The sequence below is a fragment of the Prunus avium genome, chromosome 8 (genome assembly GCF_965620075.1).
Source record: "Prunus avium chromosome 8, drPruAviu1.hap1.1, whole genome shotgun sequence".
In the NCBI taxonomy this organism is placed as follows: Eukaryota; Viridiplantae; Streptophyta; class Magnoliopsida; order Rosales; family Rosaceae; genus Prunus; species Prunus avium.
The window spans coordinates 30,612,148-30,625,771 of record NC_142291.1 but is presented as its reverse complement, the minus strand read 5'-3'; the positions used below and the strand labels follow the sequence as shown (position 1 = coordinate 30,625,771).

The 13,624-nt window shown below is 43.9% G+C and overlaps 1 protein-coding gene across 1 annotated transcript; it reads right to left on the bottom strand.

Moving 5' to 3' along the window:
* Positions 1-9,589: 9,589 nt before the first annotated feature.
* LOC148292528 (putative disease resistance RPP13-like protein 3) lies at positions 9,590-12,513 on the bottom strand. The gene has a single exon (XM_088245491.1). It carries the CDS (start codon positions 11,832-11,834, stop codon positions 9,780-9,782), a length of 2,055 nt encoding a protein of 684 aa, XP_088101617.1. The 5' UTR covers positions 11,835-12,513; the 3' UTR covers positions 9,590-9,779.
* Positions 12,514-13,624: the final 1,111 nt, after the last annotated feature.

The window sequence follows — 13,624 nt, the reverse complement described above, 5'->3', positions numbered from 1 at the left end:
AAGTGATGCTGCAGCAGTGGGATTCTGACTTAAGTCATTTCTCTAATATACGAAAAATTACAACAAGTTCTGTTGATGCTCAAAATGGTTGGGCCAAGATTGAGTCCAACTTAGTGATGAGGTGTGATGGATGATGGGTGAAGGTTTGGACCTTCTGCGTGTATGTGAGGACTTAGCCAGTTTATGAATATACAAAAGACAAGATATATGTGGTTCACCCTTAATGAATGGGCTACGTCCACAGAGAAGATGTTCTCATTATGATATTGTTTACATTTGTACAAGGGGATTAGACCCAAAGATAAATGGAAGAAGGCCTAGGGCCTAAGGTACAAAGTTTGGAGTCTGGAGCCCAGGGGTCAAGTCCCCGGGTCTGGAGACCCAGGACTCGAAGGCCAGACTAACAGGAGAGTCCTGAAGAGGGAGCCCAGCTCAGTTTCGAATCCCCTCTTAAGTGGAGAGTGGTATGCTTTTATAGGTGAGAGGGAGTCTTCACTTCTTGTAGATTTCCGATGTGGGACTCCTCTTGCTTTGCTTAGAGTTTCTTCTAGTTGCTTGGTCAGTTATGGTGTCAACAGTAGTCCCCCAAGTTCGCGAGTAAGAAGGTACTTCTTGCTTGGAGATTTGTAATCTTAAGTGCACTGGCCGAGCAACACCGTAGTTTGTCTTCCAAGTCGTATAGTGCACTATCCCCAGTCCCCCAAGTCCCCGGGTAAGAAGAACTTTGGAGGGAGAGAAGTTGCAACAAAAAACCAAAGTGGTTTGGAGGGAGAGAAGGGTTTTTTTTTTTTTTTTTTTTTTTTTTTTGAGCTAGGTCAGCCAAAAATTGGCAACTCCCCCAAATTTCCTTCTGCATGTCACCTACCGTTCGGCAGGTTCAATTTATTTTTTTATTATTATTTTTTTTTAAGCTAGGTCAGCCAAGTAGCTAGCCAAGTGGGCATTTTCACTTCCCAAATTCCTTCTGCACAATGCCTACCGTTCGGCAGGTGCAAAATTTATTTATTTATTTATTTATTTATTTATTTAAATTTTTTTTTGTGTGGCTAGGTCAGCCAAAAATTGGCAACTCCCCCAAATTTCCTTCTGCATGTCACCTACCGTTCGGCAGGTTCTTTTTTTTTTTTTTTTTTTTTGGTGGCTAAGTCAGCCATTTGCTTCGGTAAGGGAGCAAAGCTTGAGGGTTTAGCTTCCTTGCCGAACGGTAGGGAGTGTGGAGAGAAAAATAGAGTCCCACACGGGCTTGGCTTTTGAGGCTTCGGCATGGAATTGGAGCCAACATCAAGAGCTGGCCTTTTAATGTTTCGACAAGAGAGCTGGGCATTTTAGGAAGGGCCAGGTCATGTGGGTTTAGCCTGGGCATTTAGCAAGGGCTGGGCCGCAAGGGCTTCGGCAAGGAGTCTAGTTATAGTTTGGGCTGGCACGAGTGTCTAGGGGCTGGGAGATCTAGAAGCTGGGAGTTTTGGAATTTGGAAGGAGGCTAGGCTTCGCAAGGAGCCAAGCTGCAGATTTGGCTAGGCCTGAGTGTTGGGCTAGGCGAGGGACCAAGGTGCCGATCGGTAAGGGCCATCTATGGCTTTTATTGAGCCTGTTTTGCTCAAGATAGGGCTAGGCAAGGGCTAGGCCTAAGTACTCAGCTTGGCCTTAGGAGTTTGTTTTGGAGCTGAGCCTTCGGAAGGGGGCTAGGTCCCTTGGATACTGACATAATTTTGGAGTTGGGATGGCGAAGGCGATACAAAGCTTTGCATGTTGCAAGGTAATGTTCCTAGGCTCGGGGTGCTGAATGTGGGCTTAGGCATGGGGGGTGCTGAAGGCATGTTGCAAGAGATGGGTTTAGGCACGGGGGTGCCGAAGGCAAAGGGGATGCTAAAGGCACAAGGGTGCCGAAGGCAGAGTGGTTTGCCAAACGCACAAGCTCGCATGTCACAAGGCATTGTGCCTAGGCACGGGGGTGCCGAAGGTGAGCTTAGGCATGGGGGCGCCGAAGGTGAGCTTAGGCACGGGGGTGCCAAAGGTGGGCTTAGGCACGGGGGTGCCAAAGGTGGCCTTAGGCAAAGGGGTGCCGAAGGTGAAGCTAGGCACGAGGGTGCCGAAGGCAAATGAGATGCCAAAGGTGACACAAAGCTTGCATGTGGCAAGGCAATGTGCCTAGGCACGGGGGTGCCGAAGGTGAGCTTAGGCATGGGGGCGCCGAGGGTGAGCTTAGGCACAGGGGTGCCAAAGGTGGGCTTAGGCAAAGGGGTGCCGAAGGTGAGCTTAGGCATGGGGGCGCCGAGGGTGAGCTTAGGCACAGGGGTGCCAAAGGTGGGCTTAGGCAAAGGGGTGCCGAAGGTGAGCTTAGGCAAAGGGATGCCAAAGCTTGGATGTTGCAAAGCATGGAGGTGCCAAAGGTGGGCCTAGGCACGGGGGTGCCGAAGGCGAAACAAGCTTGCATGTGGCAAGGGGAAGAGCTAGGCACGAGGATGCCGAAGGCACAAGACTTGCATGTCGCAATATAAAATGCCGAAGGGCATGGGGTGCCGAAGGTGCCAAGCTTGCATGTCGCAAGAGGAAGTGGCTAAGCACGAGGGTGCCGAAGGCATGAGACTTGCTTGTCGCAATATAAAATGCCGGAGGGCATGGGGTGCCGAAGGTGCCAAGCTTGCATGTCGCAAGAGGAAGTGGCTAGGCACGAGGGTGCCGAAGGCATAAGACTTGCTTGTCGCAATAATGCCGGAGGGCATGGGGTGCCGAAGGTGCCAAGCTTGCATGTCGCAAGAGGAAGTAGCTGGGCATGAGGATGCCGAAGGCATAAGACTTGCATGTCGCAATAATGCCGGAGGGCATGGGGTGCCGAAGGTGCCAAGCTTGCATGTCGCAAGAGGAAGTGGCTAAGCACGAGGGTGCCGAAGGCATGAGACTTGCTTGTCGCAATATAAAATGCCGAAGGGCACGGGGTGCCGAAGGTGCCAAGCTTGCATGTCGCAAGAGGAAGTGGCTAGGCACGAGGGTGCCGAAGGCATAAGACTTGCTTGTCGCAATAATGCCGGAGGGCATGGGGTGCCGAAGGTGCCAAGCTTGCATGTCGCAAGAGGAAGTGGCTAGGCACGAGGGTGCCGAAGGCATAAGACTTGCTTGTCGCAATAATGCCGGAGGGCATGGGGTGCCGAAGGTGCCAAGCTTGCATGTCGCAAGAGGAAGTAGCTGGGCATGAGGATGCCGAAGGCATAAGACTTGCATGTCGCAATAATGCCGGAGGGCATGGGGTGCCGAAGGTGCCAAGCTTGCATGTCGCAAGAGGAAGTGGCTAAGCACGAGGGTGCCGAAGGCATGAGACTTGCTTGTCGCAATATAAAATGCCGAAGGGCACGGGGTGCCGAAGGTGGGCTTAGGTAAGAAGATGCCGAAGGCGAAACAAGCTTGCATGTGGCAAGGCATGGAGGTGCCAAAGGTAGGCTTAGGCACGGGGGCGCCGAAGGTGAGCTCAGGTACGGGGGTACCGAAGGTGAGCTTGGGCACTAGGGTGCCGAAGGTGGGCTTAGGCACGGGGTGTCGGAGGTGAGCTTAGGCACGGGGTGCCGAAGGGGAGCTTAGGCACTGGGGTACCAAATGTGAGCTTAGGCACGGGGGTGCCAAAGGTGGGCTTAGGCACGGGGGTGCCAAAGGTGGGCTTAGGCACGGGGGTGCCAAAGGTGAGCTTAGGCACTAGGGTGCCAAAGGTGAGCTTGGGCACTGGGGGTGCCGAAGGTGGGCTTAGGCAAGAAGATGCCGAAGGTGAGCTTAGGCACGGGGGTGCCAAAGGTGGGCTTAGGCACGGGGGTGCCGAAGGTGAAGCTAGGCACGGGGGTGCCGAAGGCAAATGAGATGCCAAAGGTGACACAAAGCTTGCATGGGGCAAGGCAATGTGCCTGGGCACGAGGGTGCCGAAGAGAAGGAATGCATATGTGCAAATTTTATTATTATTTTAAGAAATTTGGGTACCTTGTGGATATTTGAGCTTGTGGCATGTCCTTGGAGCTGGGCCTTCAGAGCTTCGGCAAGGGCTTGTCCTTCGGCAGGAAGAATGAGGGGCTTGATCCCGCGAGTTTCCAAGTTCTTGGTAGGTGGGCCTCATGAGCTGGGCTTTGGCAAAGGCCTGGGGTTTGTGCTATGTGGAGCTGGGCTTCAGCGGGGGCTGGGGGCTTCCAGATTTGGAAAGGGTGTCTTGGGGGGCACTTTACGAGCTGGGTCCATGGGGGTCCGAGTGTTCGTTTAGTAGAAAGGCCAAGGTGGCGCGAAGGTGTGTTTGAAACTTCAGCAATGGAGTTTTATGCGATGTTGGGCTTGAGCAATGGCCTTGGGGCCGGGTTCCAAAGCTGGGCTTCGGCAAGCCTCCTTGACCCAGGTGGTGGCTAGGGTTTTGAGGGTAGATTCGGATTTTTAGAGGCTGGGTCCTTCCGTTTTTGAAACGTAGCTGGGGCCTTTTTGTAGCTGGGCCCTTGTGCTTTTATAGCTAGGGTTTTTATACCTTCGGTAAGGGAGTCCAAAGATTGGAGATAAGGGCCAGGGTTTGGGGAGAGGAGGTGCAAGTCCCCTATTAGCTTAAGACATGTCGTCACCTTTTAGCTTGAGGGGCTGGGTCAGCCAAAAATTGATAAGTCACTCCTTCACCTTCTGCATGCTCCCTGCCGTTCGGCAGGGAAGCTAGGCTCCAAAATATATTCGGAGCTGGGTCCGTAGTTCAGCTCGGAGGAGGTGCCGACCGGCAAGAGATATTCGAAGGTATTTTGGTGAGGGGCTTATCTGTCTTCGGCGAGGAGTGGGTCTAAGTGCCTAGTTTTTGCATCGAGTTGGAGCTGGGTCCGTGGTGTCGTTCATCATTTGTTCGTGGAGGGGGGTTCATCCAATCTAGGACCGTCTAGGGTCTGGGTCCTTGACTGACGGCAAGGAAGTGATTGGAGCCTTTCGATCCTTCTGAAGTGTGGGCAAAGTTTTTAGCTGGTCCTTCAAGGCGTTCGCGATTTCTCTTGGCTTCAATTGGTGCCGTGAGGTTTCAAATGCTTTTGCCAGAGCTGGGGTGTCTTTGGCAAGAGCTTTTGAAAGATAGATAGATGGCTGCAAGGGTTTTTGCAAGGAGAAGACTCAAGTTCGTTCGGCAAGCTCCGACTGATAGACCTTCGGAGCTAAGGCTGGGGTCTCTTGTACTGTTGTAAGGAACCTGGGTCAGCCAAGCAAGGGTGTCGTGACCATGGCAAGGGTATGGTGGGGTGCCGAAGGCAGCGCACGCCGAATGATGGAGCTTGTGGGACAAGCTCAAGTCCCCATATTTTTACTCTTCAAAGAAGTGTCGGTCGGTACTTTGAACTGAGATGTTGGGTTGGCCCTGCAAGCCATGCAAAGTATAGCCACACTGATTGGCTTTTTCTTAAAATATCATCTTCTGCAATTTGTTGACCTGGCATTCAAGGTGGCTCCAGTAAGGCATTGCCTAACGGCAGCCTAGGTGATGTTGATTGTATGGGTGCCGAAGAGCACTGGAGAAGGGGAGAACGACAGAAGCCTTTTGTGTCAATTCCCACAGACGACGCCAAACTGTTGATGCTCAAAATGGTTGGGCCAAGATTGAGTCCAACTTAGTGATGAGGTGTGATGGATGATGGGTGAAGGTTTGGACCTTCTGCGTGTATGTGAGGACTTAGCCAGTTTATGAATATACAAAAGACAAGATATATGTGGTTCACCCTTAATGAATGGGCTACGTCCACAGAGAAGATGTTCTCATTATGATATTGTTTACATTTGTACAAGGGGATTAGACCCAAAGATAAATGGAAGAAGGCCTAGGGCCTAAGGTACAAAGTTTGGAGTCTGGAGCCCAGGGGTCAAGTCCCCGGGTCTGGAGACCCAGGACTCGAAGGCCAGACTAACAGGAGAGTCCTGAAGAGAGAGCCCAGCTCAGTTTCGAATCCCCTCTTAAGTGGAGAGTGGTATGCTTTTATAGGTGAGAGGGAGTCTTCACTTCTTGTAGATTTCCGATGTGGGACTCCTCTTGCTTTGCTTAGAGTTTCTTCTAGTTGCTTGGTCAGTTATGGTGTCAACAAGTTCCTTGCAATGACTCTTACGTATTTGAAGTGTCAACAAATGCTTGTAAATGCAAGCCATAAAAAAAGGGGCATGTTATGTATATATACCTTTTAAGGTGCTTCTCAATGCAATCCATAATATATCAAGAACTGGTCAATAATTTATCAATAACCGGTGAATAAATTATCAATAGTCCGTCAATATTTTTTCAGTAACACAGCAATAGTATCAACAACCCGTCACAACTATCAATAGTTTATCACTGACATAGAAAGTTTGAAACAAAACCAAAGCTAATATGTTCAATTACACAAAGAACACCCAGATTAATCTGCCATAATTGTTGCGCCATCTTTTGCTGAATAGACATCACAAAGAGTAAGGTTATCTCAAAGCCAATAATAGACCTCAAACCATGTATTGCAATTAAGCAAATGCTTCACACCATATAGTCATGTCCAATAGATTCCAAATATGTTAAGCAGATGGAAAAACTTGCAACGTATATCAAAACGATAAAACATAGAAATTAGAAGTAGGTATCAATATTAGATCTAAATAACATTTATACATGATAGGAAGGATGAAGAGTGCTCATTATCTTAGAAGCAGAAATGGCAATGTCTCTGTAAATTTCCTTGCCGCAATCTTCTCTTGGGTTCTTTTTCTTTGCTGCAAATTTCTATTAGGTCCTTTTTGTTACCTACAATTCTAGGATTAAAAGAAGGAAAAGGAATTATGGCCACTTAATGTATGAATACAACCACAGAAACTCGTATAGTTTACGAACTAAAAATTAAAAAAAACAGGGTACATGGAAAAATTATGAAAGATATTGGGCGGTGAACAAAACTAGAAACCAAGAGCATTAGCAAAAAAAATACCATTGGTTTGAACCTAGTGAGTTAAAACAAGAGATCAAACAGCCGGTTCTCTTTGCTTCAACACATTGTATGCTCCTCAAATAATCAAATTGTAAAAATTGGGATTATACACATATTATGTCGAATACAAAACTTAATATATATTAAATCTAACAATTTAACTTTCCAATTAACAACATTCACACAATAAAAAACGCATATTCAAAGTGGCAACCATTTAGATTTTAAAAGGAATTATTTCTGTTTTTCCTTTTCAATTTCAAGATTTCTGTACCAGTTAACAAAGTATCTAATCTGGAGAATACAATTCCTTCACAGGTAACTAATTACCTCCTCAAATCTCTGCCTCTTTTGTGGTGGATTGAGTTGAAACAAAAGATACCCATAGAGTCGAAACAAAAGGGAAAAATATATGCCCATAGAGTCGACACAAAATATACTCAGAGTCGAAATCATGAAATCTTAACAGCAAATAAAACGGAAACTGGAGATTTAATGAAAACAATGGGGAAATAGAAATTTTCTTCACTCTCTTCATCAGCTCGAAGACCAAACAACAAGCAATACTGTCACCCTTCAATGATTCCGCAAAATATAACATTAAAGGAAATAAATCAAATAATAATCACAAGTTTCCTCAGCTCGTACTAAAAATCATTTCTCTAGGAAACCCAATAGAATTTTTTATTTTCTTTGAAAATGAAAATTATAACAAAAAAAGAACATAGAACACACAAAGCAACTGAAGCATTGGTCAATTCTCACTTTGCCCTCTTAAAGTTGAAGTGACCCACTTTGTCCCTTGACTGATGTTTTGTGTCTCACTTTGCCCATCACCGTCAAGTCGGTTAAAAATTTTGTTAAAAAAACTGACGTGGCACCAATAGGACCCACTATTTGACTAAACTAAGCGCCATGTGTGAAGAAAAAAATTAAAAATTAAAAATTATGGATTTAGGGCTTTGACCTCACCCATCCCCCACCAATATTCATTCTCTTAATAAATTAGGTGTATATGAATATTTAAATATAAGAAATTTAAAGAAACAAAAAATAAAAAACCCATCATCCCCAAGCCACCCTTCCCAGATTTCTTCTCCCTCATTCTCCCACTCTCTCTCTCTCCCTTTCCTTTCTCTGTGATCTCCCTCTCCCCTCTGCATTTTCTTCTCCCCAACAACCTAGACTACCCCCAGCATCAGTGGCAACCTAGGCCCCACCCCCACGGCCCACTCCACCCCCACCCGAATCCAATAGATTCCAAATATGATAAGCAGATGGAAAAACTTGCAACGTATATCAAAACGATGAAACAGAGAAATTAGAAGTAGGTATCAATATTAGATCTAAATAACTAATGTTTTCTCTAAAGCTTATCATCAAAGAACCCTACGTACACTCAGCTGAGTTGTCAACAAAGGTATGTACTTTATTATTGCAAGCTGTACCTTACACTCAGCTTATCATCTAGTGGATCCCATCCCAGTATATGGGATTGAGTTGATCTGGATCAGCTTCAGACTATCATGTCTGTTGTGAGATGGTGCACCCAGAAAGAAGGCCGGGATAGGCCTTCAATTAAACAGGTGCTCAGGCTTTTGTATGAGAGTTCAGATCCAATGCATAGTGGATTTCTAGCAGCTGTGGATGATGAAGCGTACGAAGAGACTGAAGGACGGGGAAGGAATAGTAAAGGGAAGATGCATAGGAATGACATGATTTTTCACAGTGGGGATGGAAGATATCTTGCTTCTTCTTCAAGTACATCCAGGTCGTACTGTAGTAGAAGCTTCTTGCTGGAAAATGGTTCCCCACAATCCCCTCCAAATATTCTATCCGTTTGACGCATTCATTTAGCCATTATCACCAATTAGAAAGGGCTGGTAGCACTTGATCATTCTTGAAACCGCTGAATCAGATTGCCGGCCTGTTGTGAGATTTGAGGTACGTTGAGTATTTCTTTAGCTCCACCTTTTGAAAAGCACATCAAACTACTTCAAGGTGTTTCCCAGTATCGGCCAAAGGCCAAAGAAAATTGTGAGGACGGTAATGTTGCATCCTTTTGTGTTTTGCTTGTTAAAAGTTTTGGGGAAGAGAAACATAAATATATATATCTTTGCTTGTACTATTGGTATGAAGTTTAACAATTTTATAACCAACATTTAGTATAAATTAGTGTCATACCTAGAAGAAATGTCTTTTGGATATATAATTCCACATGAATTCGAGTTACTTGTGATGGCCAAAACAGATAAAAAGCAATCTTACTCATCCGTGCCCCAAAAGGGCTGAAAACAATATAGTGGTCTTCTCTTTACAAAATGGTTGTCATTGGTGATAATAATGCAAATGTAAAAATTAGATGACTGAGGCTTGCATCAGAAATAAGCCTGCATTTAGGGCTGTCCAATCTGCTCAAACCAATCGAATCGATGATTTTGCAAGTCCGGCATTGGATCGGATGTGAGAAGAACCCAATTGAATCAAAATCAAATATAGTTGGTTTCTTGCCAGTTTTCCTCTTTTAGTAATTTGAAATTGAATAAATTATGAACATTATTAAGTGATTTGATGGAGAGTTATGTCGGTGATGGACTGGCATGCATACGGCCTCAGACAGAATAATCCTCAACTCAAGCAATCAAACAGCAAGCTTGAAAAACAAAAGAAATTAACACAACTCAATTACATAGTATTTTCTTTCAGAAATTAACACTCGACGAACAACAAACTTTTATTAGGAAAAGCCAAAGAAACAACCTGCAAAATAACCCAAATAGCTAGTAGAACTGGAGGAAATAGACAGACCAGCGAACAAGGAGAAATTTAAAGAAATAGATATAGACAGACCAGTCAATATAAATCCCATTTCCTTTCCTTCAAGAGGTGTGTAGTCAATAACTTAAATCGTTCTGGAATCTTTCGCAATCTTGGACAGTGGTCTATATTTCGATTCTTGAGCTTCATCATTGCCCCTTCTTCCACTATCAACTCCTTCAAATCATCTAACAAATATAGATGTAGAATGTGCAACTGAGGAAACCCTTCCGAGGAGGAGAAAACCAGTTTTGTCCCAGTGTATGAATCGAATCCCAAGAAAAGCATCTTTAGGTTTGGCAACCTCCCAAGCTTAACTATTGAATCTTCCTCGAGGTTGGAATGAGAAAGACTAAGCTTGACGAGGTTCGGTGGGAATTGGTGTGGATCAGGTAGCTTCATTAAACTCCCGGTCAAATAGAGCTTGTGGAGATGCTCCAAATGCGAAAGTCTTATGGCTGTTGTCGATGTTGCACTGGTCAGAAACAAGGATTCAAGGCAGTGCAATCTCTCTATGTTGGAAACCACTGAGTTTAATTCTTCTTGCGTATCTAGTACTATTTTCAGTCGTCGCAGATTAGTCAAGCTGGCTAAACAGCCATCTTCTATCCATCTTCCACCTTTTACCCATTTTAGGGTCCTTAAATTGTTTAAGAAATCCAATCTAGAATCCATTACAGCGATTCGACCTTTGACCACCAAATGTCTCAAATTCTTCAACTTCCAAATAACATCAGGAAAACACTGGCGATTCTTGAAAGTTGTTACTTCGAGTGTCTGTAGATTCTTCAGTTTTCCAATTGATCGAGGCAGATCGATTTTGTCCATATATGTTTCCAATAATACTCCTAGATACTTCAGTGGAATTAGGTTTCCTACAGCACTTAGTGCTCGAGATGAAAAGGGAACACCATCTAGGACCTTGAGCAACTTGAAATCCTTGAAAACAAAGTCGAGTTTTGAATCCCCCATGTTGAAAAATAGAAGGGAGCGTAAGTAGGGGGCATACGGCTTTAGAAAAACATACAGGTTATCATGTTCACCATGGATTGCAAGCCTTCGACATTTGGTCCGTTGTGATGTTGGCGATTCAATTTCCTGCCCACTATAAATTTCAAGAAAACTTTCCTCTCTGCCCTTGGAGATAGAGAATTCTCTGAGAACATCATGCATGCGAACGGTTTTAAGATTTCCAAGTGAGGTTAGTGTTCCTACCTGGATCATGCACCTATCAACCAACTCATTTAAGCAATTTTCGGCAACACCTTCCGCAACTTCTTCTCCTTGTTGTGGTAAGAATCCTTCTGCAACCCACAAGTGTATCAACTTTGTTTTCGATATAGAGGAATCCTCAGGGAAAAGACCCAAATAAAGAAAACATGATTTTAAGTGGAAAGGCAAATCATTGTAGCTTAGACCTAAAATTGCAGAAACACGATCTTGATCAATCAGGCGCCAGTTGATGTTTTCAAGCACACGTCTCCATTCCTCTGCGATCTTCCTTTTCTTGGACAATAATCCTCCAAGCACCACCACTGCTAGTGGCAAACCACCACATTTCGCCATCATATCTCTTCCGAGCTTCTCCAAATCAGAAGGCATTTTATCCATTTCAGGGAATGCTTTCTTGCAGAACAGTTCCAAGCTTTCATCTTGTGTTAGAAATCGCGGCTCAATGGGTTTGCTCATTACATCTGCATATAAAGCAACTTCCTTATTTCGGGTGGTGAGCATCACCTTACTTCCCAGCTTTCCACTTGGAAATGCAAATTGCATGCTATCCCAGACCTCTGTTTCCCAAATATCATCAAGAACCACTAGATACCTTCTCTCCTTCAACAATTCGTGCAGCTTCAATACCAACGTCTCCTCTGCTAGTTTCTTCAAATCCTCCATATTGCAATCAGGACTTGTAGCTGCAATTATTCCTTGTAGAGTGTCTCTTCTACTGTAATCATTAGATACATAAACAAATGCTTTACAATCAAATTTGTATTTGAGATCACAATGATTGTACAATTTTTTTGCAAGAGTGGTTTTGCCCAGACCGCCCATGCCCACAATAGAAACCACACGGCGACACGGGTCCATACTAGATAGTTGTGTTAGCAATGCTTTGGTATCTTCTACAAGATCAACCAAATCATCTTCCTCAATATTGGGCGATGTCTGTCTCCATCATCGTAGCCTTTCATTTGGGGAAGCACTCGTCCCTTCACGTCCCTCTTGAGCAGTGCCAGTGATTCCAAAATGTTCTTTTTGGCTTGAAATATTTTGGACCCTAGATTGAATCTTTCCAATCTTCTTTCCTACCTGATGAAGATTGATTAACTTTGCAGGTATGTCCCATGAACTGTGAGATGCTGCTTCGGCGATGTAAGTTTCTACAATATCTTCAGCATCCAGGGCCACTTCTCTTATTTGAGACACCCAATCGCGAAGTCTTTGATTCTTCTCTCACTCTGCATCTACATCCTTGAGGAAACTTTGCATCCACCGCAGTTGGTCTCGCAGTTGCTCAACCTTGTCGCCCACACCTTCCAAGAGACGTTTTTCTTCAGTGATCCAGCTCGTGAGCTTTTCGACGACAGTGGAAACTGCAAGCTCAGCCATCTTCTCTCTCTGGTCTGATTCTTTCTCTGTTTCTTTTTCCAACAATAAAAATAGCTAGCTCTTAATAATGGAGATTCCTTTTTTCTGGCTTTTGTTGATATGAATGGTTGGTCGCCGTGCTTCACCGCATCCACCTCCCTCATATTCATATTCAGAGAATTGTTGACATTTTGGTACGTACCAATAATGTTATGGTCCCTCATATTCATATTCAGTTAATTGTTGACTTTTTAGAACCAATAATGTTATGGGTCCCTTCAACGCATCCACCCACCTCCCTCGTATTCAAACAAAATGGCAAAAGTCATCATCAAAGTATTAAACAACATATAGCTTTAAAATCAAATTCAATTTCTGATCAAGTTGCAACCACACTAACAATAAAAACAAACCAAATAATGTTATGGGTCCCTCATATTCTTATTCAGATAATTGTTGACTTTTTTGTACCAATAATTGCCGTGCTTCAACGCATCCACCCACCTCCCTCGTATTCATACTCAGAGAGATTCAAACAAAATGGCAAAAGTCATCATCAAAGTATTAAACAACATATAGCTTCAAAATCAAATAGACTTATTTTTCCTAAAATCCAATCATCATTGGGCGACAATCAGAAATTGCACTGCAATTTCTAATCAAGCAACTAAACAAAATCAAAAAGACATTTTTTAAATCCATGTGTCGGTCTCCTGCTGTGGCATGGATTCTATTGGGTGGCTTTCTTGGCTGCCTGTTATCCTGTGCTCCTGTGCTTGTATGCTTTTTGCTTGTTTGCTAGCTGCCGATTGGCTCTCTCCTTTCTGTATGTTTCTTTTGGCTTTTCCCCTTGTTTCAATGGATTCCTTTTGACCCCCAAAAAAAAAAAGTGTCTCTTTCATTTATTATTATTTTCCAAAAATCATAATAAATTCATAAAATAGCATAAAAATACAACAAAAATTCTACAAACTTCTTGTAACACTTTCTACATTTAAGACTTCATAGTCAAAAAATACAAATAATATTTATGAAGCTTTAGTAAATAGTAAATCTTGGGTTGTTTAAGCTTTAGTGAATCTTTTTGAAGCATTTACGAAACATATTTTGATGACAGACAAGTGATGCTGCAGCAGTGGGATTCTGACTTAAGTCATTTCTCTAATATACGAAAAATTACAACAAGTTCCTTGCAATGACTCTACGTATTTGAAGTGTCAACAAATGCTTGTAAATGCAAGCCATAAAAAAGAGGCATGTTATGTATATATACCGTTTAAGGTGCTTCT